Source organism: Oncorhynchus clarkii, unplaced genomic scaffold, assembly GCF_045791955.1.
Source record: "Oncorhynchus clarkii lewisi isolate Uvic-CL-2024 unplaced genomic scaffold, UVic_Ocla_1.0 unplaced_contig_10823_pilon_pilon, whole genome shotgun sequence".
In the NCBI taxonomy this organism is placed as follows: Eukaryota; Metazoa; Chordata; class Actinopteri; order Salmoniformes; family Salmonidae; genus Oncorhynchus; species Oncorhynchus clarkii.
The window spans coordinates 1-25000 of NW_027258526.1; the positions used below are offsets into that span (position 1 = coordinate 1).

General features: G+C 44.2%; 1 protein-coding gene across 1 annotated transcript in view; it reads left to right on the forward strand.

Annotated features, from left to right (window-relative positions):
- Positions 1 to 2419: 2419 nt before the first annotated feature.
- The window catches only part of LOC139397181 (RNA-binding protein 10-like), a 53679-nt gene continuing 31098 nt past the window's right edge, over positions 2420 to 25000 (forward strand). Inside the window, exons 1-6 of the mRNA XM_071144053.1 lie at positions 2420 to 2686; positions 5572 to 5658; positions 5747 to 5807; positions 5914 to 6102; positions 14055 to 14215; positions 15247 to 15344. Of these exons, the coding sequence (XP_071000154.1) occupies positions 2672 to 2686; positions 5572 to 5658; positions 5747 to 5807; positions 5914 to 6102; positions 14055 to 14215; positions 15247 to 15344 (611 nt within the window). The 5' untranslated portion in view covers positions 2420 to 2671. The remainder of the gene's footprint in view (positions 2687 to 5571; positions 5659 to 5746; positions 5808 to 5913; positions 6103 to 14054; positions 14216 to 15246; positions 15345 to 25000) is intronic.

Below are 25000 nucleotides of genomic sequence, written 5' to 3' on the forward strand. Positions count from 1 at the left end.
TACCCCAGTGTAGCAGCTATAAACCTACCATTTATACCCCAGTATATCAGCTATAAACCTACCATTTATACCCCAGTGTATCAGCTATAAACCTACCATTTATACCCCAGTGTAGCTATAAACCTACCATTTATACCCCAGTATATCAGCTATAAACCTACCATTTATACCCCAGTATAGCAGCTATAAACCTACCATTTATATCCCAGTGCAGCTATAAACCTACCATTTATACCCCAGTGTATCAGCTGTAAACCTACCATTTATACCCCAGTATAGCAGCTATAAACCTACCATTTATACCCCAGTGTATCAGCTATAAACCTACCATTTATACCCCAGTGTAGCAGCTATAAACCTACCATTTATACCCCAGTGTAGCAGCTATAAACCTACCATTTATACCCCAGTGTAGCTATAAACCTACCATTTATACACCAGTATAGCTATAAACCTACCATTTATACCCCAGTGTAGCAGCTATAAACCTACCATGTGTACCCCAGTGTGGCACCTATAAACCTACCATTTATACCCCAGTGTGGCACCTATAAACCTACCATTTATACCCCAGTGTATCAGCTATAAACCTACCATTTATACCCCAGTGTATCAGCTATAAACCTACCATTTATACCCCAGTGTAGCAGCTATAAACCTACCATTTATACCCCAGTGTAGCAGCTATAAACCTACCATTTATACCCCAGTGTAGCTATAAACCTACCATTTATACCCCAGTATATCAGCTATAAACCTACCATTTATACCCCAGTATATCAGCTATAAACCTACCATTTATACCCCAGTGTAGCAGCTATAAACCTACCATTTATACCCCAGTATATCAGCTATAAACCTACCATTTATACCCCAGTATATCAGCTATAAACCTACCATTTATACCCCAGTGTAGCAGCTATAAACCTACCATTTATACCCCAGTGTAGCAGCTATAAACCTACCATTTATATCCCAGTGTAGCTATAAACCTACCATTTATACCCCAGTATAGCAGCTATAAACCTACCATTTATACCCCAGTATAGCAGCTATAAACCTACCATTTATACCCCAGTGTATCAGCTATAAACCTACCATTTATACCCCAGTATATCAGCTATAAACCTACCATTTATACCCCAGTGTAGCAACTATAAACCTACCATTTATACCCCAGTGTAGCAGCTATAAACCTACCATTTATACCCCAGTGTAGCTATAAACCTACCATTTATACCCCAGTATATCAGCTATAAACCTACCATTTATACCCCAGTATAGCAGCTATAAACCTACCATTTATATCCCAGTGCAGCTATAAACCTACCATTTATACCCCAGTGTATCAGCTGTAACCTACCATTTATACCCCAGTGTAGCAGCTATAAACCTACCATTTATACCCCAGTATATCAGCTGTAAACCTACCATTTATACCCCAGAGTATCAGCTATAAACCTACCATTTATACCCCAGTGTATCAGCTATAAACCTACCATTTAAACCCCAGTGTATCAGCTATAAACCTACCATTTATACCCCAGTGTAGCAGCTATAAACCTACCATTTATACCCCAGTATATCAGCTATAAACCTACCATTTATACCCCAGTGTATCAGCTATAAACCTACCATTTATACCCCAGTGTAGCTATAAACCTACCATTTATACCCCAGTATATCAGCTATAAACCTACCATTTATACCCCAGTATAGCAGCTATAAACCTACCATTTATATCCCAGTGCAGCTATAAACCTACCATTTATACCCCAGTGTATCAGCTGTAAACCTACCATTTATACCCCAGTATAGCAGCTATAAACCTACCATTTATACCCCAGTGTATCAGCTATAAACCTACCATTTATACCCCAGTGTAGCAGCTATAAACCTACCATTTATACCCCAGTGTATCAGCTATAAACCTACCATTTATACCCCAGTGTAGCAGCTATAAACCTACCATTTATATCCCAGTGTAGCTATAAACCTACCATTTATACCCCAGTATATCAGCTATAAACCTACCATTTATACCCCAGTGTAGCAGCTATAAACCTACCATTTATACCCCAGTATATCAGCTATAAACCTACCATTTATACCCCAGTGTATCATCTATAAACCTACCATTTATACCCCAGTGTATCAGCTATAAACCTACCATTTATACCCCAGTGTATCAGCTATAAACCTACCATTTATACCCCAGTGTAGCAGCTTTAAACTCCATTTGGGATAGAGCACTCTGTTCAGTGTATCTCCCCTGTAAGGGTCCATCTGGGATAGAGCACTCAGTACAGTGTATCTCCCCTGTAAGGGTCCATTTGGGATAGAGCACTCTAGTCAGTGTATCTCCCCTGTAAGGGTCCATTTGGGATAGAGCACTCTAGTCAGTGTATCTCCCCTGTAAGGGTCCATCTGGGATAGAGCACTCTGTTCAGTGTATCTCCCTTGTAAGGGTCCATCTGGGATAGAGCACTCTGTTCTCTTTGTCTCTCTGTCTCTTTATGAAGCACTAACCCCTCACTGCGTTGATGTTATGTTGTTGTTGTTGTTGTTGTTGTTGGGTTGCCATGGCGCTGGCTGGTTGGCGTGGTGACCAGGTCAGAGCCGTGGATTCGCCTTCGTGGAGTTTAATCACATACAGGAGGCCTGCCGCTGGATGGAGACCAATCAGGTCACTCTACACACACACACACACACAAATACACACATGATCCTGAACATGACACACACACACCTGTGTTTTCTGATGCCGATGTGTGTTGGTATAACTGTACTGACACACCATCGGACTCTCCCAGCCACTCTCACACACTCTCTCTGTCTCTCTCTCTCTCTCTCTTTACCTTTCTATCTCTCTCTCTCTATCTCTCTCTCTCTCTCTCTCTCTCTCTATCTCTCTCTCTTCTCTCTCTCTCTTTCTCTCTCTCTCTCTCTCTCTCTCTCTCTCTCTCTCTCTCTCTTTATCTTTCAACAGAGGACTTCAACCCACCCCTTTCTCTTCCTCCCTTCCTCCGTCCCCAAATCCCCACTTTCTGACACTCTTTTATCCAGGGAGTCCAGTGGTTAGGGGGTGGAGGTTGGGTGTTCGGGGTAAGGAGGGGTGGAGGTCTATTCCCTTTCTGTGGAATAGGTTCCTGTAACTGCATGACACCAGTGTTGTTAAACAAAACTTGTATCTGAATGACACCATTGTTGTTGAATGACACCGGTTTTCTTAAATGACACCATTGTTGAATGACACCATTGTTGTTGAATGACACCGGTGTTCTTAAATGACACCATTGTTGAATGACACCAGTGTTGTCGAATGACACCAGTGTTGTCGAATGACACCGGTGTTCTTAAATTACACCATTGTTGAATGACACCATTGTTGTTGAATGACACCATTGTTGTTGAATGACACCATTGTTCTTAAATGACACCATTGTTGTTGAATGACACCAGTGTTCTTAAATGACACCATTGTTGTTGAATGACACCATTGTTGTTAAATGAAACTTGTATCTAAATGACACCATTGTTGTTAAATGACACCATTGTTGTTAAATGACACCATTGTTGTTAAATGAAACATGCAGAGCCATAAAGTGGTATCACATGACCATGGGTGTCATTACAGTATCAAACGACCTCATCAAATGATGTAGGTGGGAGATATATTTTAACCACAGACCGTCCCACTTGTGCACGCCTCACCATTGCTGTGTTGTGCAATATACCGTATGAATATTGAATGGTGAATACTGTCTGTTTTCTACTGGTTGCGTTGCCAGGTTGGGGTGGGGGTCAGGTTGGCTAACACTGTGACCAGGGTTCCCCTTAAGGGGGGGGGTTGACAAAACACAACACTCTCTCTCTCCACACACACATAAACGGCTAACAGGGTGGCCAATCGAACACACACATACAGCTCTCCGTCCGTCCCAATTTCCCTTGAGCTGAAGGTTACATTTCTCTCTTGTCCTCAATTTTTCTTCTCTCCTCTCTTCTCCTCTTTCCTTCTCTTCTCTCCTCTCTTTCCCTCTTTTCTCTCTTCTCTATCCCTCTCTTCTCTCCTCTCCTCTCTTTCCCTCTCTTCTCTGCTCTTTCCTTCTCTTCTCTCTTCTCTATCCCTCTCTTCTCTCCTCTCCTCTCTTCTCTCTTTCCATCTCTTCTCTACTCTTTCCTTCTCTTCTCTCCTCCCTTTCCCTCTCTTCTCCTCTCTTTCCCTCTCTTCTCTCCTCTCTTTCCCTCTCTTCTCTCCTCTTTCCCTCATCTCTCCTCTCGTTCCCCCTCTTCTCTCCTCTCCCTCTCTTCTCTTCTCTCCTCTCCCTCTCTTCTCTCCTCTCTTTCCCTCTCTTCTCTTCTCTCCTCTCTTTCCCTCTCTTCTCTCCTCTCTTTCCCTCTCTTCTCTCATCTTTCCCTCTCTTCTCTCCTCTTTCCCTCATCTCTCCTCTCAATCCCCAGCTTCTCTCCTCTCTCTCCCTCTTCTCTCCTCTCTTCTCTCCTCTCTTTCCCCCTCTTCTCTCCGCTCCCTCTCTTCTATCCTCCCTTTCCTACTCTTCTCTCTTCTCTTTCCTTCTCTTCTCTCTTTTCTTCCCTCTCTTCTATCCTCTCCTCTCTCCTCTTTCCCTCTCTTCTCTCCTCTTTCCCTCATCTCTCCTCTCAATCCCCAGCTTCTCTCCTCTCTCTCCCTCTTCTCTCCTCTCTTCTCTCCTCTCTTTCCCCCTCTTCTCTCCGCTCCCTCTCTTCTATCCTCCCTTTCCCGCTCTTCTCTCTTCTCTTTCCTTCTCTTCTCTCTTCCCTTCCCTCTCTTCTATCCTCTCCTCTCTTCCCTTTCCTTTTCTTCTATCCTCTCCTCTCTTTCCCTCTCTTCTCTCCTCTTTCCCTCTTCTCTCCTCTCCCTCTCTTCTCTCCTCTCTTTCCCTCTCTTCTCCTCTCTTTCCCTCTCTCCTCTCCTCCCTTTCTCTCTCTTCTCTCCTCTCTTTCCCTTTCTTCTCTCCTCTCTTTCCCTCTTCTCTCCTCTCTTTCCCTCTCTTCTCTCCTCTCTTTCCCTCTTCTCTCCTCTCTTTCCCTCTCTTCTCTCCTCTCTTTCCCTCTCTTCTCCTCTCTTTCCTTCTCTTCTCCTCTCTTTCCTTCTCTTCTCTCCTCTTTCCCTCTTCTCTCCTCTCTTTCCCTCTCTTCTTTGCTCTCTTCTCTCCTCTCTTTCCCTCTCTTCTCTCCTCTCTTTCCCTCTCTTCTCTCCTCTCTTTCCCACTCTCTCTCAATTCAATTCAATGGGCTTTATTGGCATGGGAAACATCTCTCACTCATTCTGCCCTCTTGTGAGTGGGCTCCTCTCTCTCTAGAATGTGAACCACTTATCTATGATAATCATTCTTTGTTTCTCTCTCTCTCTCTTTGTCTCGTTCTCCCTCTCTGTCTCCCTCTCTCTTGGTCTTCTCTGTCTATCTTTCTCTTTGTCTCTCCTTTTCTCTCCCTCTCTCTCTCTCTCTGCCTGTCTCTTTCTCTCCCTCTCTCTCTCTCTCTGCCTGTCTCTCCTTCTCTCCCTCTCTTTCTCTCTCCCTCTTCCAGAGGGTTTTGTCTATCCTAGGCCAGAGGGTGTCTATGCACTACAGTGACCCTAAACCACGCGCCAACGAGGACTGGCTCTGTAACAAGGTACAACAGCTAACAACCTCACTGTGTGGCTTCTCATCTTGTTTTCAATTCTCACTGGTACTGATCGCCTCTGTTGCTGTTCTACCAGTGTGGGGTTCAGAACTTCAAGAGGAGAGAGAAGTGCTTTAAATGTGGTGTTCCTAAATCAGGTAAACGTGTGATACAGTGATACCTAAACCCTATGATAAACGTAGACAGATGTGTTTTGTGTTGTCCACTGGGATATCCGACTGTGATTTTTTTTTAAACCTTTAGAGGCAGAGCTGAAACTGCCCCAGCTGAGGGAGTTACCTCTGGGTGTGCATCAGAAGGACGGCTTATTGCCCCTCCCTGCCCTCTACCAGCCAGCTGCTACCACCTCTACTGCCGTCACCACTCCCAGGGCTGGGGGCAGGGCTGGGGCAGGAGGAGCTGACACACAGCAGGCTGAGGTGGCCAACGACAGTAAGTCTCTCTCTCAAGTCAATTTAAATTGAAGGGGCTTGGGAAACATATGTTAACGTTGCCAAAGCAAGTGAAGTAGATAATAAACACAAGTGAAATAAACAATAAAAAATGAACACTAAACACTCACAAAAGTTTCAAAATAATAAAGACATTTCAAATGTCATTATGTATACAGTGGAAGTTGGAAGTTTACATACATTTAGGTTGGAGTCATTAAAACTAGTTTTTCAACCACTCCACAAATGTCTTGTTAACAAACTATAGTTTTTGGCAAGTCGGTTAGGACATCTAATTTGTGCATGACACAAGTCATTTTTCCAACAATTGTTTACAGAAAGATTATTTCACTTATAATTCACTGTGTCACAATTCCAGTGGGTCAGAAGTTTGCATACACTAAGTTGACTGTGCCTTTAAACAGCTTGGAAATTACAGAAAATGATGTCATGGCTTTAGAAGCTTCTGATAGGCTAATTGACATCATTTGAGTCAATTGGAGGTGTACCTGTGGATGTATTTCAAGGCCTACCTTCAAACTCAATGCCTCTTTGCTTGACATCACGGAAAAAGCAAAAGAAATCAGCCAAGACCTCCGAAAAGATTGTAGACCTCCACAAGTCTGGTTCATCCTTGTGAGCAATTTCCAAATGCCTGAAGGTACCACGTTCATCTGTACAAACAATAGTATGCACATATAAACACCATGGGACCACGCAGCCGTCATACCGCTCAGGAAGGAGACGCGTTCTGTCTCCTAGAGATGAACATACTTTGGTGTGAAAAGTGCAAATCAATCCCAGAACAACTGAAAAGGACCTTGTGAAGCTGCAGGAGGAAACAGGTACAAAAGTATCTATATCCACAGTGAAACAAGTCTTATATCGACCTAACTTGAAAGGCCACTCAGCAAGGAATAAGCCACTGCTCCAAAACCGCCATTAAAAAGCCAGACTACGGTTTGCAACTGCACATGGGGACAAAGATCATACTTTTTGGAGAAATGTCTTCTGGTCTGATGAAACAAAAATAGAACTGTTTGGCCTTAATAACCATCGTTATGTTTGGAGGAAAAAGGGAGAGAATTACAAGCCGAAGAACACCATCCCAACCTTGAAGCACGGGGGTGGCAGCATCATGTTGTGGGGGTGCTTTGCTGCAGGAGGGACTGGTGCACTTCACAAAATAGATGGCATCATGAGGACGGAATATTATGGATATATTGAAGCAACATGTCAAGACATCAGTCAGGAAGTTAAAGCTTGGTCGCAAATGGGTCTTCCAAATGGACAATGATCCCAAGCATACTTCCAAAGTTGTGTCAAAATAGCTTAAGGACAACAAAGTCAAGGTATTGGAGTGGCCACCACAAAGCCCTGACCTCAATCCTATTGAACATTTGTGGGCAGAAGTGTAAAGTGTGTGTGAGCAAGGAGGCCTACACACCTGACTCAGTTACACCAGCTCTGTCAGGAGGAATGGGCCAAAATTCACCCAACTTATTGTGAGAAGCTTGTGGAAGGCTACCCAAAACGTTTGACCCAAGTTAAACAATTTAAAGGCAATGCTACCAAATACTAATTGAGTGTATGTTAACTTCTGACCCACTGGGAATGTGATGAAATAAATAATTGCTGAAATAAATAATTATCTCTATTATTCTGACATTTTACATTCTTAAAATAAAGTGGTGATCCTAACTGACCTAAGACAGGGAATTTTTAATAGGATTAAATGTCAGGAATTGTGAAAAACTGAGTTTAAATGTATTTGGTTAAGGTGTATGTAAACTTCCGACTTCAACTGTATATATACAGTGTTGTAATGATGTGCAAATGGTTAAAGTACAAAAGGGAAAATAAATAAACATAAATTTGGGTTGTATTTACAATACTGTTTGTTCTTCACTGGTTGACCTTTTCTTGTGGCAACAGGTCACACATCTTGCTGCTGTGATGGCACACTGTGGTATTTCACCCAGTAGATATGGGAGTTTATCAAAATTGGGTTTGTTTTCAAATTCTTTGTGGATCTGTGTAATCTGAGGGAAATATGTGTCTCTAATATGGTCGTATATTTGGCAGGAGGTTAGGAAGTGCAGCTCAGTTTCCACCTCATTTTGTGGGCAGTGTGCACATAGCCTGTCTTCTCTTGAGAGCCAGGTCTGCCTACGGCGGCCTTTCTCAATAGCAAGGCTATGCTCACTGAGTCTGTACATAGTCAAAGCTTTCCTTAAGTTTATGTCAGTCACTGGTCAGGTATTCTGCCACTGTGTACTCTCTGTTTAGGGGCAGATAGCGTTCTAATTTGCTCCTTTTTTTTGTGGATTATATCAAGTGGGTCGAATAGTTATCGTTTTGCTTTCTCATAATTTGGTTGGGTCTAATTGTGCTGCTGTCCTGGGGGTCTGTGGGGTCTGTTTGTGTTTATGTTTGTGAACAGAGCCCCAGGACCAGCTTGCTTAGTGGACTCTTCTCCAGGTTCATCTCTCTGTAGGTGATGACTCTTCTCCAGGTTCATCTCTCTGTAGGTGATGGCTCTTCTCCAGGTTCATCTCTCTGTAGGTGATGGCTCTTCTCCAGGTTCATCTCTCTGTAGGTGATGGCTCTTCTCCAGATTCATCTCTCTGTAGGTGATGGCTCTTCTCCAGGTTCATCTCTCTGTAGGTGATGACTCTTCTCCAGGTTCATCTCTCTGTAGGTGATGGCTCTTCTCCAGGTTCATCTCTCTGTAGGTGATGACTCTTCTCCAGGTTCATCTCTCTGTAGGTGATGGCTTTGTGGTGGAATGTGTGTGTATCGCTTTCCTTTTAGGTGGTTGTAGAATTGAACTGCTCTTTTCTGGATGTTGATAACTAGAGGGTATGTCCTAATTCTGCTCTGCATTGTTTGGGGTTCTACGTTGTACATAAAGTGTATTTTTCAGAATTCTGCAGAGTCTCAGTTGGGAGTTTACGTAAGTGGTCAGATGCTTAAGGACTGTTTTGCTAGCACAGACTGGATGTTTTGCTAGCACAGACTGGATGTTTTGCTGTCACAGACTGGATGTTTTGCTAGCACAGACTGGATGTTTTGCTAGCACAGACTGGATGTTTTGCTAGCACAGACTGGATGTTTTGCTAGCACAGACTGGATGTCTAAGCATCAATACAGGACTAAGATTGAATCGTGCTCTGATGCTTGTCGGATGTGGCAGGGCAAACTATTATGGACTACAAAGGGAAACCCAACTGCGAGTTGCCCAGTGACGCGAGCCTACCAGACGAGCTAAATGCTTTTAATGCTCGCTTCGAGGCAAGCAACACTGAACCTTACATGAGAGCACCAGCTTTGATCACGCTCTCCATAGCCGATGTGAGCATGACCTTTAAACAGGTCAACATTCACAAAGCCACAGGGTCAGATGGATTACCAGGACGTGTACTCAGAGCATGCGCTGACCTGCTGGCAAGTGTCTTCACTGACATTTTCAACCTCTCCCTGACCGAGTCTGTAATAACTACATGTTTTAGGCAGTCCACTATAGTCCCGGTGCCCAAGGAAGCGAAGGTAACCTGCCTAAATGATTACCGCCCCATAGCACTCACATCAGTAGCCATGAAGTGCTTTGAAAGGCTGGTCATGGCTCACATCAACAGCATCCTCCCAGATACCCTAGACCCACTCCATTCGCATACCGCCCCAACAGATCCACAGATGACCCAAACGCACTCCACACTGCCCTTTCCCACCTGGACAAAAGGAACACCTATGTGAGAATGCTGTTCATTAACTACAGCTCAGCGTTCAACACCATAGTGCCCACAAAGCTCAACTCTAAGCTAAGGACCCTGGGACTAAACACCTCCCTCTGCAACTGGATCCTGGACTTCCTGGCCGCCCCCAGGTGATCAGGGCAGGTAACAACACATCCGCCACGCTGACCCTCAACACGGAGGCCCCTCGGCGGTATGGCTCAGCCCCCTCCTGTACTCTCTGTTCACACATGACTGTACGGCCAGGCACAAATCCAACGCCATCATTAAGTTTGCTGATGACACATCAGTGGTAGGCCTGATCACCGACAATGATGAGACAGCCTGTAGGGAGGAGGTCAGAGACCTGGCAGTGTGGTGCCAGGACAACAACCTCTCCCTCAATGTGATCAAGACAAAGGAGATGATTGTGGACTACAGGAAAAGGAGGGCCGAACAGGACCCCATTAACATCGACTGGACTGTAGTGGAGCGGGTTGAGAGCTTCAAGTTCCTTGGTGTCCACGTCACCAACAAACTATCATGGTCTAAAACACACCAAGATAGTTGTGAAAAGGGCACGACAACACCTTTTCCCCCTCAGGAAACTGAAAAGATTTGGCATGGGTCCTCAGATCCTCAAGAAGTGAAATATCTGTTTATGATTTGAAGATGTACCAAAATATTTTGTTATTGGTTGTACCTCATAAACTGTCATACCCAGTGCCTTCAGAAAGTATTCACACCCCCTTGTCTTTTCCACATTTTGTTGTGTTACAGCCTGAATTTATATTGAGATTTATTTTGTCACTGGCCTACACACAATACCCCATAATGTCAAAGTGGAATTATGTTTTACATTGTAAAAAAAAAAGTTTTATAAAATTTAAAAAATGAAATATCTCGAGTCATATTCAACCCCTTTGTTATGGCAAGCCTAAAACTTTGCTTAACAAGTCATATAATAAGTTGCTTGGACTCATTGTGTGTAATAATAGTGTTTAACATGATGTTTGAATGACCGCCTCATCTCTGTACCCCACACATACAATTATCTGTAAGGTCCGTCAGTCGAAGCAGTGAATTTCAAACACAAATTCAACCACAAAGACCAGGGAGGTTTTCCAATGCCTCGCTAAGAAGGGCACCTATTGGTAGATGGGTAAAAAAAATATAAAGCAGACATTGGAATATCCCTTTGAGCATGTTATTAATTACACTTTGGATGGTGTATCACTACCTCCAGTCACTACAAAGATACAGGCGTCCTTCCCAACTCAGTTGCTGGAGAGGAAGGAAACTTTAAAACAGTTACAGAGTTTAATGGCTTTGATAGGAGAAAACTGAGGATGGATCAACAACATTGTAGTTACTCCACAATACTAATCTAAATGACAGAGTGAAAAGAAGGAAGTCTGTACAGAATACAAATATTACAAAACATGCATCCTGTTTGCAACAAGGCACTAAAGTAATACTGCAAAAAATGATGTAAAGCAATTAATTTTTTGTCCTGAATAAAAAGTTGTATGTTTGGGACAAACCCAATACAACACATCACTGAGTACCACTCTCCATATTTTAAAGTATAGTGGTGGCTGCATCATGTTATGTGTATGCTTGTAATCATTAAGGACTGGGGAGTTTTTCAGGATAAAAAAGAAAAGGAATAGAAAAGGAATGGAGCTAAGCCTAGAGGAAAACCTGGTTGTCTGTTTTCCACCAGACACTGGGAGATGAATTAACCTTTCAGCAGGACAATAACCTAAAACACAAGGCCAAATCTACACTGGAGTTGCTTCCAAGGAGACAGTAAATGTTCCTGAGTGGCCTAGTTACAGTTTTGACTTAAATCCATTTGAAAATCTATAGCATGACCTGAAAATGGTTGTCTTGCAATGATCAACAACCAATTTGAAAGAGCTTGAAGAATTTTAAAAGGAATAATGAACAAATATTGTACAATCCAGGTGTGGAAAGCTCTTAGGTACCTACCCAGAAAGACTCACAGCTATAATTGCTGCCAAAGGTGCTTCTACAAAGTATTGACTCAGGGGTGTGAATACCTATGTAAATGAGATATTTCTGTATTTCATTTTCAATAAATATGCTCAAATTTCTAAAAACATGTTTTCACTTTGTCATTATTATGTGTAGATGGGTGAGACTTTTATTTTTTTTATCAATAATTAAAAAATATATATTAACATTTTTTTAATGGGAATTTAGGCTTTAAGTTTTTATGGCTGGGGGCAGTATTGAGTAGTTTGGATGAAGATGCCCAGAGTAAACTGCCTGCTACTCAGGCCCAGAAGCTAAGATATGCATAGTATATTTGGATAGAAAACACTCTGAAGTTTCTAAAACTGTTTGAATGATGTCTGTGAGTATAACAGAACTCATATGGCAGGCAAAAACATGAGAAAAATCCAACCAGGAAGTGGGAAATCTGAGGCTTGTAGTTTTTCAAGTCATTGCCTATCGAATATACAGTGTCTATGGGGTCATATTGCACTTCCTAAGGCTTCCACTAGATGTCAACAGTCTCTAGAACCTTGTTTGATGTTTCTACTGTGAAGGAGGGGGGAATGAGAGCTGTTTGAGTCAGGGGTCTGGCAGAGTGCCACGAGCTCAGTCTCGCTCGCTCCTGTGAGAGTTAGTTGCATTCCACTGCATTTCTACAGACAAAGGAATTCTCCGATTGAAACATTATTGAAGATTTATTGTCACGATCGTCGTAAGAAGAGGACCAAAGCGCAGCGTGGTGTGAATGCATCATTTTAATGGATGACGAAAACACAAAGTAAAGTGAACAAAACAATAAATGAACAACGACCGTGAAGCTATATACCGAATGTGCTGACACAAACACTACACATAGACAATCACCCACAATGACAAAACAGGCTACCTAAATATGGTTCCCAATCAGAGACAACGACTAACACCTGCCTCTGATTGAGAACCATATCAGGCCAAACACAGAAACAGACAAACTAGACACACAACATAGAATGCCCACCCAGCTCACTGTCCTGACCAACACTAAAACAAGGAAAACACACAAGAACATTCAGTCAGACATTTATGATAAAAACATCCTAAAGTTTGACATGTTTCTACGAACTGTAATATGACTTTTCGTCTGAACTTTCGCCTGGACTTGCCCGCGCCTCCTGAGTTTGGATTTGTGTACTAAACGCGTAAACAAAAGGAGGTATTTGGACATAAATTATGGACTTTATTGAACAAAACAAACATTTATTGTGGAACTGGGATTCCTGGGAGTGCATTCTGATGAAGATCATCAAAGGTAAGTGAATGCTATTTCTGATTTCTGTTGACTCCACAACATGGCGGGTACCTGTTTGGGTTGTTTTGGTCTCTGAGCGCCATACTCAGATTATTGCATGGTGTGCTTTTTCCATCAAGTTTTTAAAAAATCTGACACAGCGGTTGCATTCAGGAGAAGTTTATCTAAAGTTCCATGTATAACACTTGTATCTTTTATCAATGTTTATTATGAGTATTTCTGTAAATTGATGTGGCTCTCCGCAAAATCACAGGATGTTTTGGAGGCAAAACATTGCTGAACATAACGCGCCAATATAAACTAAGATTTTTGGATATAAATATGAACTTTATCGAACAAAACATACATGTATTGTGTAACATGAAGTCCTATGAGTGTCATCTGATGAAGATCATCAAAGGTTAGTGATTCATTTTATCTCTATTTCTGCTTTTTGTGTCTCCTCTCTTTGGCTGGAAAAATTGCTGTGTTTTTCTGTGACTTGGTACTGACCTAACATAATCAGTTGGTGTGCTTTCGTTGTAAAGCGTTTTTGAAATCGGACACTGTGGTGGGATTAACAACAAGTTGTTGTTTGAATTTGGCACCCTGCACTTTCACTGGCTGTTGTCAAGTCGATCCCGTTAACAGGATCTCAGCCGATCTCAGCCGTAAGAAGTTAACACAACCAAATGTGGAATAAATCTAGGAATATGAATACTGTCTGAAGGCACTGTACCTGTCTCTTTCATTTACCTTCTCTCCCTCCTCGCTCTCAACCAATCAACCAATCTCTCCAGCTCTGATCCTGAGGAACCTGGGTCCCCATACTTCTCCAGACTCCGTCCTGTTTCCTTGCTCTGTCTCCTAATGTTCTCTCTACCTCCCTCCCTCCCCCATCCCGCCCTTCATCTCTCCTCTCTCCAGCTCTGATCCTGAGGAACCTGGGTCCTCATACCTCCCTGGAGTCCATCCTGTCCACTCTGGCTCCCTTCGCTACTCTGTCGCCTTCTAATGTTCGACTGATCAAAGATAAACAGACACAACTCAACCGGGGCTTCGCTTTCCTACAGCTGTCTACTATAGTGGTGAGGAGATACCAACAACTCTACTATAGTGGTGAGGAGATACCTACAGCTGTCTGCTATAGTGGTGAGGAGATACCTACAGCTGTCTACTATAGTGGTGAGGAGATACCAACAACTCTACTATAGTGGTGAGGAGATATCTACAGCTGTCTACTATAGTGGTGAGGAGATACCTACAGCTGTCTACTGTAGTGATGAGGAGATACCTACAGATGTCTACTATAGTGGTGAGGAGATAGATACCAACAACTCTACTATAGTGGTGGGGAGATACCTACAGCTGTCTACTATAGTGGTGAGGAGATACATACAGCTGTCAACTATAGTGATGAGGAGATACCTACAGCTGTCTACTATAGTGGTGAGGAGATACCTACAGCTGTCTACTGTAGTGGTGAGGAGATACCTACAGCTGTAGTGGTAAGGAGATACCTACAACTGTCTACTATAGTGGTGAGGAGATACCTACAGCTGTCTACTATAGTGGTGAGGAGATACCTACAGCTGTCTACTGTAGTGGTGAGGAGATACCTACAGCTGTAGTGGTGAGGAGATACCTACAGCTGTCTACTGTAGTGGTGAGGAGATACCTACAGCTGTAGTGGTAAGGAGATACCTACAACTGTCTACTATAGTGGTGAGGAGATACCTACAGCTGTAGTGGTGAGGAGATACCTACAGCTGTCTACTATAGTGGTGAGGAGATACCTACAGCTGTAGTGGTGAGGAGATACCTACAGCTGTCTACTGTAGTGATGAGGAGATACCTACAGCTGTAGTGGTGAGGAGATACCTACAACTGTCTACTATAGTGGTGAGGAGATACCTACAGCTGTAGTGGTGAGGAGATACCTACAGCTGTCTACTATAGTGGTGAGGAGATACCTACAGCTGTAGTGGTGAGGAGATACCTACAGCTGTCTACTATAGTGGTGAGGAGATACCTACAACTGTAGTGGTGAGGAGATACCTACAGCTGTAGTGGTGAGGAGATACCTACAACTGTCTACTCAGAGCTGTGTGTTTTGCAGGAAGCATCTCAGCTTCTCCAGATCCTCCAGGCCTTACAGCCAGCTCTCTCTATAGATGGGAAGGCCATCGCCGTGGAGTTCGCCAAAGGATCCAAACGGTACACACACACGTCATGTTCTTCCGTCCTCGTGACGGACCTAAAATGAATTTCCGTTCAACATCCTATTTCCTGTAACCCTAAGCTTAAAATAGCCTTTGTCCTCATTGTTCTCCACTGAGGAGAATTTTCCTTGTTTTATTGTCCTTGTGGGGAGATTTGGGAATTTTAGGATAGAATAACCAACAGATGCATTCAGAAAGTATTCATACACTTTGACACATCCCAGAAAGACACTGAAAACATGTTTTTATACATTTATTGAACATTAAATACAGAAATATCTCATTTACATACGTTGTCACACCCCTGAGTCAATACTTTTGTAGAAGCACCTTTGGCAACGATTACAGCTGTGAGTCTTTCTGGTTAAGTCGTAACATGCTGACCAAACCGGCGTCCTCTTGCAGCATCGTGCGCACGTTGGTTTTTGTCTATCGCCACCAGAGATGTTCAACGAGACGCAGGTTAAAATAAAATATACAAAAAACAACTTTGAACCAACTATATTCATTTGGGGTTAGTGTTACATTCCTCAGTAAGAAAACCCAAAAAATTCACTCAAACAGAAGGGTGAACTAACATAGAATCACTTACCGACAACCAGAGCGAAGCAGGTGGGGTTTTAGGAGCGGTTCTGAAAGACACTCATGGAAGTGTCCACTGAAAGTTGACGAGCAACAACAACTGGGACCTAAAAGACACCCAGCATAAACGCTGAACTAAATTAGCCCAAGAAGAGACAAAACAAAAGAAAAATCCACACCAAACATAAAGACCGGAAGCAAGAGCACTGGGGCCAGCCACTCTTAAATAGCACCCGGGCCAGCACAGGCGAAACACAGACTAACGAGGTGACACCGATCGGTGAGTCCTACGTGCTAACGAGCTATACGTGCTAAAGTCCAACCTCAAAACATAAACCGAAACCTGTATCATCTTCTGTTGGTGGTTTACTCACAGAAAACAACTCCCATTATACAACTTAATAAGCATAAATGCGTCCGTACTTAAAGGTCGTCGCCTTTTCCAATGGTGTTTACTGGCTGTAAAACTATTAAATATGCAGTACCATTCAAAAGTTTGGACATTCAAGGGTTTTTCTTAGAGTTAATTTATAACCGATTCAGGAATCTAGGCGTATGGCGCAAGTCACGACTTCACATGAGAGCCTTTTGAACGTAAAATTTGTTTTCATCAAAAATGCCTTTTTTTGGGCAGAAATACCTTCTGGAACATGTGAACTTTCATGTGCCTTAATATAAAACGTATATGTAATTTGTAAATACGAATAAAATTGTTAAATTACGAGCCTAGTTGGTTTAGCCACAGAAAAAGTGAGCAACCTTCCCGCTAGCCATGATTGGCTGAGATAATGAGTGGGCTGGACATGCCGAGAGATGAGTTTGGATTGGTCTGCAGGTGTGGCATATTGTGTCTATAAAATGAGCTGCTCGTTATGCCTAGATAATCCTTTCTACTGTCAAGATATAACGTTAATATAACGTCAGCCATGGAGAACTGCAAATATGCTGCTAATGCTCACAAAAACATTACTGCCCTGAATTTATCAGGCGCTATCGACAAAGGTCAGTGGGAAAAAGTTGTGGTGGTGGACTACTTTCTGGACGACGATGCTGTCTCTCTCACTCTGGAAAATAACACGTTTTTTTAAATCAGTGGAACGCAACAAGCCAAACAAACTGTACAAACTAAACGGAAACAACGCAGGATGTCTGATGAAAGGGGTTGCAGTCTGCCGTGAAGCGTTCATCCACGTATACAGGTAAGAGTCTAGCTACAGATTCAGATATTATACGCTTCTTATGTTGTCAGAAAGTTGTTTTCGTTGCAAGTTAAAGCTTGCTGTTAGCTAGCTAACGTTAGCTGAGGTTAGGTGGCTGGCTAGCTAGCTAGCTAACATGAACTTGTGTGTGTAACGTTAGTGATGTTATCTCAGAATGCCATTTTCGCATTGCTAGTTATAGCTTAATGTTAGCTAGCTAACATTGAACTTATTGGTTAACTTTAGCTAGCTGTGACAATCGGTTTGTATTGCTAGTTAAAGCTTGCTGTTAGCTAGCCAGCTGACGTTAGATGGCTGGCTAGCTACAGTAGCTAACATTACCTGTATGAACTGTGTGTAGTGACGATATCTCAGAATGCCAATTCACATCTATTGTATAATAATGTTCCAATATTTGTATCTGGAATGTGTCTTTCAGCATCAGTAGAACACACCTGACTCTAATCCACCATTCATATAGTCATCAAAATGAGAGCGGGCCCAAGCAAGCTAGCAGGTAGCAGCACAGTCATCAACATGAGAGCAAGCTAGCAGGTAGCAGCGCAGTCATCAACTTTAGAGCAAGCTAGCAGATAGCAGCGCAGTCATCAACATGAGAGCAAGCTAGCAGGTAGCAGCGAAGTCATCAACAAGAGAACAAGCTAGCAGGTAGCAGCGCAGTCATCAACTTTAGAGCAAGCTAGCAGATAGCAGCGCAGTCATCAACAAGAGAGCAAGCTAGCAGGTAGCAGCACAGTCATCAACATGAGAGCAAGCTAGCAGGTAGCAGCGCAGTCATCAACTTTAGAGCAAGCTAGCAGATAGCAGCGCAGTCATCAACATGAGAGCAAGCTAGCAGGTAGCAGCGAAGTCATCAACAAGAGAACAAGCTAGCAGGTAGCAGCGCAGTCATCAACTTTAGAGCAAGCTAGCAGATAGCAGCGCAGTCATCAACAAGAGAGCAAGCTAGCAGGTAGCAGCGCAGTCATCAACATGAGAGCAAGCTAGCAGGTAGCAGCGCAGTCATCAACAAGAGAGCAAGCTAGCAGGTAGCAGCGCAGTCATCAACTTTAGAGCAAGCTAGCAGGTAGCAGCACAGTCATCAACTTTAGAGCAAGCTAGCAGGTAGCAGCACAGTCATCAACTTTAGAGCAAGCTAGCAGGTAGCAGCGCAGTCATCAACTTTAGAGCAAGCTAGCAGGTAGCAGCGCAGTCATCAACATGAGAGCAAGCTAGCAGGTAGCAGCGCAGTCATCAACAAGAGAGCAAGCTAGCAGGTAGCAGCGCAGTCATCAACTTTAGAGCAAGCTAGCAGGTAGCAGCACAGTCATCAACTTTAGAGCAAGCTAGCAGGTAGCAGCACAGTCATCAACTTTAGAGCAAGCTAGCAGGTAGCAGCGCAGTCATCAACTTTAGAGCAAGCTAGCAGGTAGCAGCGCAGTCATCAACATGAGAGCAAGCTAGCAGGTAGCAGCGCAGTCATCAACAAGAGAACAAGCTAGCAGGTAGCAGCGCAGGCATCAACATGAGAGCAAGCTAGCAGGTAGCAGCGCAGTCATCAACATGAGAGCAAGCTAGCAGGTAGCAGCGCAGTCATCAACAAGAGAGCAAGCTAGCAGGTAGCAACGCAGTCATCAACATGAGAGCAAGCTAGCAGGTAGCAGCGCAGTCATCAACAAGAGAGCAAGCTAGCAGGTAGCAGCGCAGTCATCAACAAGAGAGCAAGCTAGCAGGTAGCAGCGCAGTCATCAACATGAGAGCAAGCTAGCAGGTAGCAGCGCGGTCATCAACATGAGAGCAAGCTAGCAGGTAGCAGCGAAGTCATCAACAAGAGAGCAAGCTAGCAGGTAGCAACGCAGTCATCAACATGAGAGCAAGCTAGCAGGTAGCAGCGCGGTCATCAACATGAGAGCAAGCTAGCAGGTAGCAGCGAAGTTATCAACAAGAGAGCAAGCTAGCAGGTAGCAGCGCGGTCATCAACATGAGAGCAAGCTAGCAGGTAGCAGCGAAGTCATCAACAAGAGAGCAAGCTAGCAGGTAGCAGCGCGGTCATCAACAAGAGAGCAAGCTAGCAGGTAGCAGCGAAGTCATCAACAAGAGAGCAAGCTAGCAGGTAGCAGCGCAGTCATCAACAAGAGAGCAAGCTAGCAGGTAGCAGCGCAGTCATCAACATGAGAGCAAGCTAGCAGGTAGCAGCGCAGTCATCAACATGAGAGCAAGCTAGCAGGTAGCAACGCAGTCATCAACAAGAGAGCAAGCTAGCAGGTAGCAGCGCAGTCATCAACATGAGAGCAAGCTAGCAGGTAGCAGCGCAGTCATCAACATGAGAGCAAGCTAGCAGGTAGCAGCGCAGGCATCAACATGAGAGCAAGCTAGCAGGTAGCAGCGCAGTCATCAACATGAGAGCAAGCTAGCAGGTAGCAGCGCAGTCATCAACAAGAGAGCAAGCTAGCAGGTAGCAGCGCAGTCATCAACAAGAGAGCAAGCTAGCAGGTAGCAGCGCAGTCATCAACAAGAGAACAAGCTAGCAGGTAGCAGCGCAGTCATCAACAAGTGAGCAAGCTAGCAGGTAGCAGCGCAGTCATCAACATGAGAGCAAGCTAGCAGGTAGCAGCGCAGTCATCAACAAGAGAACAAGCTAGCAGGTAGCAGCGCAGTCATCAACATGAGAGCAAGCTAGCAGGTAGCAGCGCAGTCATCAACAAGAGAGCAAGCTAGCAGGTAGCAGCGCAGTCATCAACAAGAGAGCAAGCTAGCAGGTAGCAGCGCAGTCATCAACAAGAGAACAAGCTAGCAGGTAGCAGCGCAGTCATCAACAAGTGAGCAAGCTAGCAGGTAGCAGCGCAGTCATCAACATGAGAGCAAGCTAGCAGGTAGCAGCGCAGTCATCAACAAGAGAGCAAGCTAGCAGGTAGCAGCGCAGTCATCAACATGAGAGCAAGCTAGCAGGTAGCAGCGCAGTCATCAACATGAGAGCAAGCTAGCAGGTAGCAGCGCAGTCATCAACAAGTGAGCAAGCTAGCAGGTAGCAGCGCAGTCATCAACATGAGAGCAAGCTAGCAGGTAGCAGCGCGGTCATCAACATGAGAGCAAGCTAGCAGGTAGCAGCGCAGTCATCAACAAGAGAGCAAGCTAGCAGGTAGCAGCGCAGTCATCAACATGAGAGCAAGCTAGCAGGTAGCAGCGCGGTCATCAACATGAGAGCAAGCTAGCAGGTAGCAGCGCAGTCATCAACATGAGAGCAAGCTAGCAGGTAGCAGCGCGGTCATCAACATGAGAGCAAGCTAGCAGGTAGCAGCGCAGTCATCAACATGAGAGCAAGCTAGCAGGTAGCAGCGCAGTCATCAACAAGAGAGCAAGCTAGCAGATAGCAGCGCAGTCATCAACATGAGAGCAAGCTAGCAGGTAGCAGCGAAGTCATCAACAAGAGAGCAAGCTAGCAGGTAGCAGCGCAGTCATCAACAAGAGAACAAGCTAGCAGGTAGCAGCGCAGTCATCAACAAGAGAGCAAGCTAGCAGGTAGCAGCGCAGTCATCAACATGAGAGCAAGCTAGCAGGTAGCAGCGCAGTCATCAACATGAGAGCAAGCTAGCAGGTAGCAGCGCAGTCATCAACAAGAGAGCAAGCTAGCAGGTAGCAGCGCGGTCATCAACATGCACCATTTCTTCACGGAGTTGGGGAAAACACGTGTGGACCTGAACTGCTGCGGCCAAAACAAGAACAAGTTTGTGCTCTGGTATTATGCCTGGCGGACCATGCTCCTACACAGTCTGGACCTTCACTTCCTGATCACAAGCCACAACAAGTTTGCCTGGTGTTTCGGCCTCAACGTGCAGCGCTTCAGACCAGAGTGAACACTTTGTAAGAGATTGCTGGTGTTGTGAAGGACAGCACTGTGACAGGGGTCAACATCCCACAGCTGGTTGGACTGGAGAATGGTACGGTGCTGGTGGAAAGCTATGGCTGACAACAACACCTGACTCCGTACTTCAGGCTGCTGCCACAGATCAAGCAGTACCAGTACTTCAGGTAAAAAATCATTTTAATTGTATGAGGTTACTCTTATGTAAACCTGGGAGGTGAATTGATGTTGTGGAAGGTTGAAGTGTCTTCTGATTTGTTGTTGTTCCCTGTTTTACAGCTTCGATGCTCTGGAGCCTGGTATTGTCGCTAAGGAGCGTTCGGACTGTCGGGACATCCTTCCTCCCGGTCTGCCTGTACAAGCACCACCTGGACTGGACAAAGCGAGACAAACTATATTTTTGAGAAGATCAGGGATTTTGTGACGAGTCATCAGCACTATATGCGATGAACGTGGTACCTCCAGGCGTTTGGAAATCGCTCCAAAGGATGAACCAGACCTTCAATTGACTTAAATGATGTCAATTAGCCTATCAGAAGCTTCTAAAGCCATGACATAATTTTCTGGAATGTTCCAAGCTTTTTTAAAGGCACAGTCAACTTAGTGTGTGTAAACTTCTGACCCACTGGAATTGTGATACGGTGAATTATAAGTGAAATAATCTGTCTGTAAACAATTGTTGGAAAATGTATTTGTGTCATGCACAAAGTAGATGTCCTAACTGAGTTGCCAAAACTATAGTTTGTTTACTAGAAATGTGTGGAGTGGTTGAAAAACGAGTTTTAATGACTCCAACCTAAGTTTATGTAAACTTCCGACTTCAACTGTCTACCCAAAACGTTTGACCCATGTTAAACTATTTAAAGGCAATGCTACCAAATACTAATTGAGTGTATGTAAACTTCTGACCCACTGGGAATGTGATGAAATAAATAATTGCTGAAATCTCTCTACTATTATTCCGACATTTCTCATTCTTAAAATAAACTGACCCAAGACAGGGAATTTTTACTAGGATTAAATGTCAGGAATTGTGAAAAACTGAGTTTAAATGTATTTGGCTAAGGTGTATGTAAAACTTCCGACTTCAACTGTACATTATCAAGTATTTCACACATATTATCCAGATACTGACTGTTAGCATTTGGTGGTCTATAGCAGCTTCCCTCAAGAATGGGCTTTAGGTGAGGTAGATGAACCTGTAGCCATATTACTTCAACAGTATTTAACATGAGATCCTCTCAAATCTTCACAATAATGTGGTTCTGAATATAGACAGCAACACCTCCACCTTTGGCATTTCTGTCTTTTCTGTAGATGTTATAACCATGTATTGCTACCACTGTATCATCAAAGGTAATGCTAATGTGGGCTATTTTTTTTACACTTTTCTGGGATGCTTGATAGTTTTTATTGCTTTACTGGGAAGGTTAGCAGAAGTAGACATGCTCATGTTATTTTTGTTTGAGTTGATAGTGCAGGATGAGCTGCACACAGTGAACTTCTGACTTGGGCAAACGGCCTCTGTGCTAGCATTATAACTCGTGTTCATAGGCAAATGATTACTGCATACAATAGCTGTAGGATCAACAGAGGCATTCAGGGCAGTTAGAGGGACATACATTTAGTTGCTTATATTGTGTCTGCCAACACCACTGGGATAATGTAGAATGTGCTGTAGCATTATGACAACTCAGTGGCACAATGGTAGGGATTAACTGAGCTAGGCTTAGGTCATTGATAAGTCATTGTCTCAACGCAGCCTTTGAAATGTGTGGACAGAGTCCAGGAGCCAAGATGATTCGGATGGACTCCATCATTCCTGTTTCCAGAAGGTGTCAAAGTTATCTATAAAAGTGATTCCAACAGAGCTACAGTAATCTTTTAGCCAGGTGTGTAATGCCAGTAGCCTGCTGAATCTTTCACACTCGTGGTCCAACGATGGTACCGGACCTGAAATGATTGGCCACTTTTTGGAGTCTTTCAGTGCTAGAATCAGTTCTTTAAAAATTTATTTTCGGGAAGTTCTGAGCCAGCCCTCCTAATGTGGTTTGACCCCACATGGGCTACGACAGCGTCAGCTCCCGGCAGCTGTCGTAGAACGGTCGGAAGCAGCCTTGTAATGTCCTGTACTCGTGCTCCAGGATAGCACAGAGTTTTTTTCCACGGGAACCATGATGTTTCTTACCATAGAACTTCCGATGACAACAGCTGGTGCAATGAGGAGGTCCGGGTGTTCTTTCACCTCGAGTGGTTTCGCAAACCCCTCGAGGACCAAAGGGTGGTGGGGCCCGATGGACCCGAGGCAGCTGTAGTATTCATTGTGGATGATGAATGGGCCAGGGTCTTAGACAACCTCACGGTCTGATGTGGGGGGAAGATCTGAACCCGAGGTAGAAGCCACCGAGAGGGAAACAGAACAGAGGACGAAGGCACATGCATCTCCGGAACTGATCTGTTTCTAGTCTGTATCCGGTACAGGTTTAACATCTCCAAGGAGGCCCCCGTTGCCAGAAAATATTTGTCAAAGTAACCCACACTAACTTCATCAAACTCCTCCTCTGGACATTTCTTAGCATAACAAAAAGGGGATAGGGAAACATATTTACTCTGTTCCACAACCAGCTGCTTCCTAGGTATCGGAGTGTCAACTGTAGGAACCCTCTCTTCCTTCAGCGGTCCTACAAACTAACTCACCTTTGGGGTTTTCTATGGAGAGGTCAACTCTCCATTGAAGGAGGGTTAGCGAAATCAGAATCACCCATAAATGTCTCGAAAAGATCGAGAATGGTGGGATCGCTGACATCCTCCTCAACACTAGACTTGTTCCCGGCAACTTTCTTAGACATAGCACATGTAACGGCACACGCCGGGAACACTCTTGGGTACTTTTCTGATAACCCATCAGGTTCCTCTACTCTAGGTTCCTTACAAACGACAGGATTTGGCACGACCTTCCCTCCAGCCAAATCACCTCACTCCAATGACGACGGAATCAGAAATAAAATTAGACTTGAGTTCCACATTATACAAAATCACTTTCATGCAAACCATTTCCACGCCTTGTTCTAAAACACTGTAACCAGTTGCTGAAGTGTCAGACAAAGGCAAAACGCCCTCCAGAATGAAGGACTGGCCTGCCCCAGTGTCTCACAGTATCTTCACCTGCTACTTAACAGCATCTCCACTCTGCAGAGACACGAACCCGTCTGAAACAATGGGTTCATACACATCTGATCCAAAATCTTGTTTAGGAGATACACCAGTCCAAACCAGAGACTTAATGGGCTGTAGTGCTCCCAACCAGAGACTTAATGGGCTGTAGTGTTTCCCAGTCCCAACCAGAGACTTAATGGGCTGTAGTGTTCCCAGTCCCAACCAGAGACTTAATGGGCTGTAGTGTTTCCCAGTCCCAACCAGAGACTTAATGGACTGGAGTGTTCCCTACCAGAGACTTAATGGACTGGAGTGTTCCCTACCAGAGACTTAATGGACTGGAGTGTTCCCAACCAGAGACTTAATGGACTGGAGTGTTCCCTACCAGAGACTTAATGGACTGGAGTGTTCCCTACCAGAGACTTAATGGACTGGAGTGTTCCCTACCAGAGACTTAATGGACTGGAGTGTTCCCTACCAGAGACTTAATGGACTGGAGTGTTCCCAGTCCCAACCAGAGACTTAATGGACTGGAGTGTTCCCAACCAGAGACTTAATGGACTGGAGTGTTCCCAACCAGAGACTTGGGAATGAAAGCCAGTGACAAAACATCTCAAATTAATAAATGTTTAGTTCAGGCTGTAAAACAACAACATGTGGACAAAGTCAAGGGGTGTGAATACTTTCTGAAGGCTCTGTATACACACACACACACACACACACACACACACACACACACACACACACACACACACACACACACGAACGGACGGACGACCTTATGGTCTCCCAGAAACTGTTTTTTAGTCCCGGACTGACTTTAATCTATGGCCCTTACTGTTACAGTTGAAA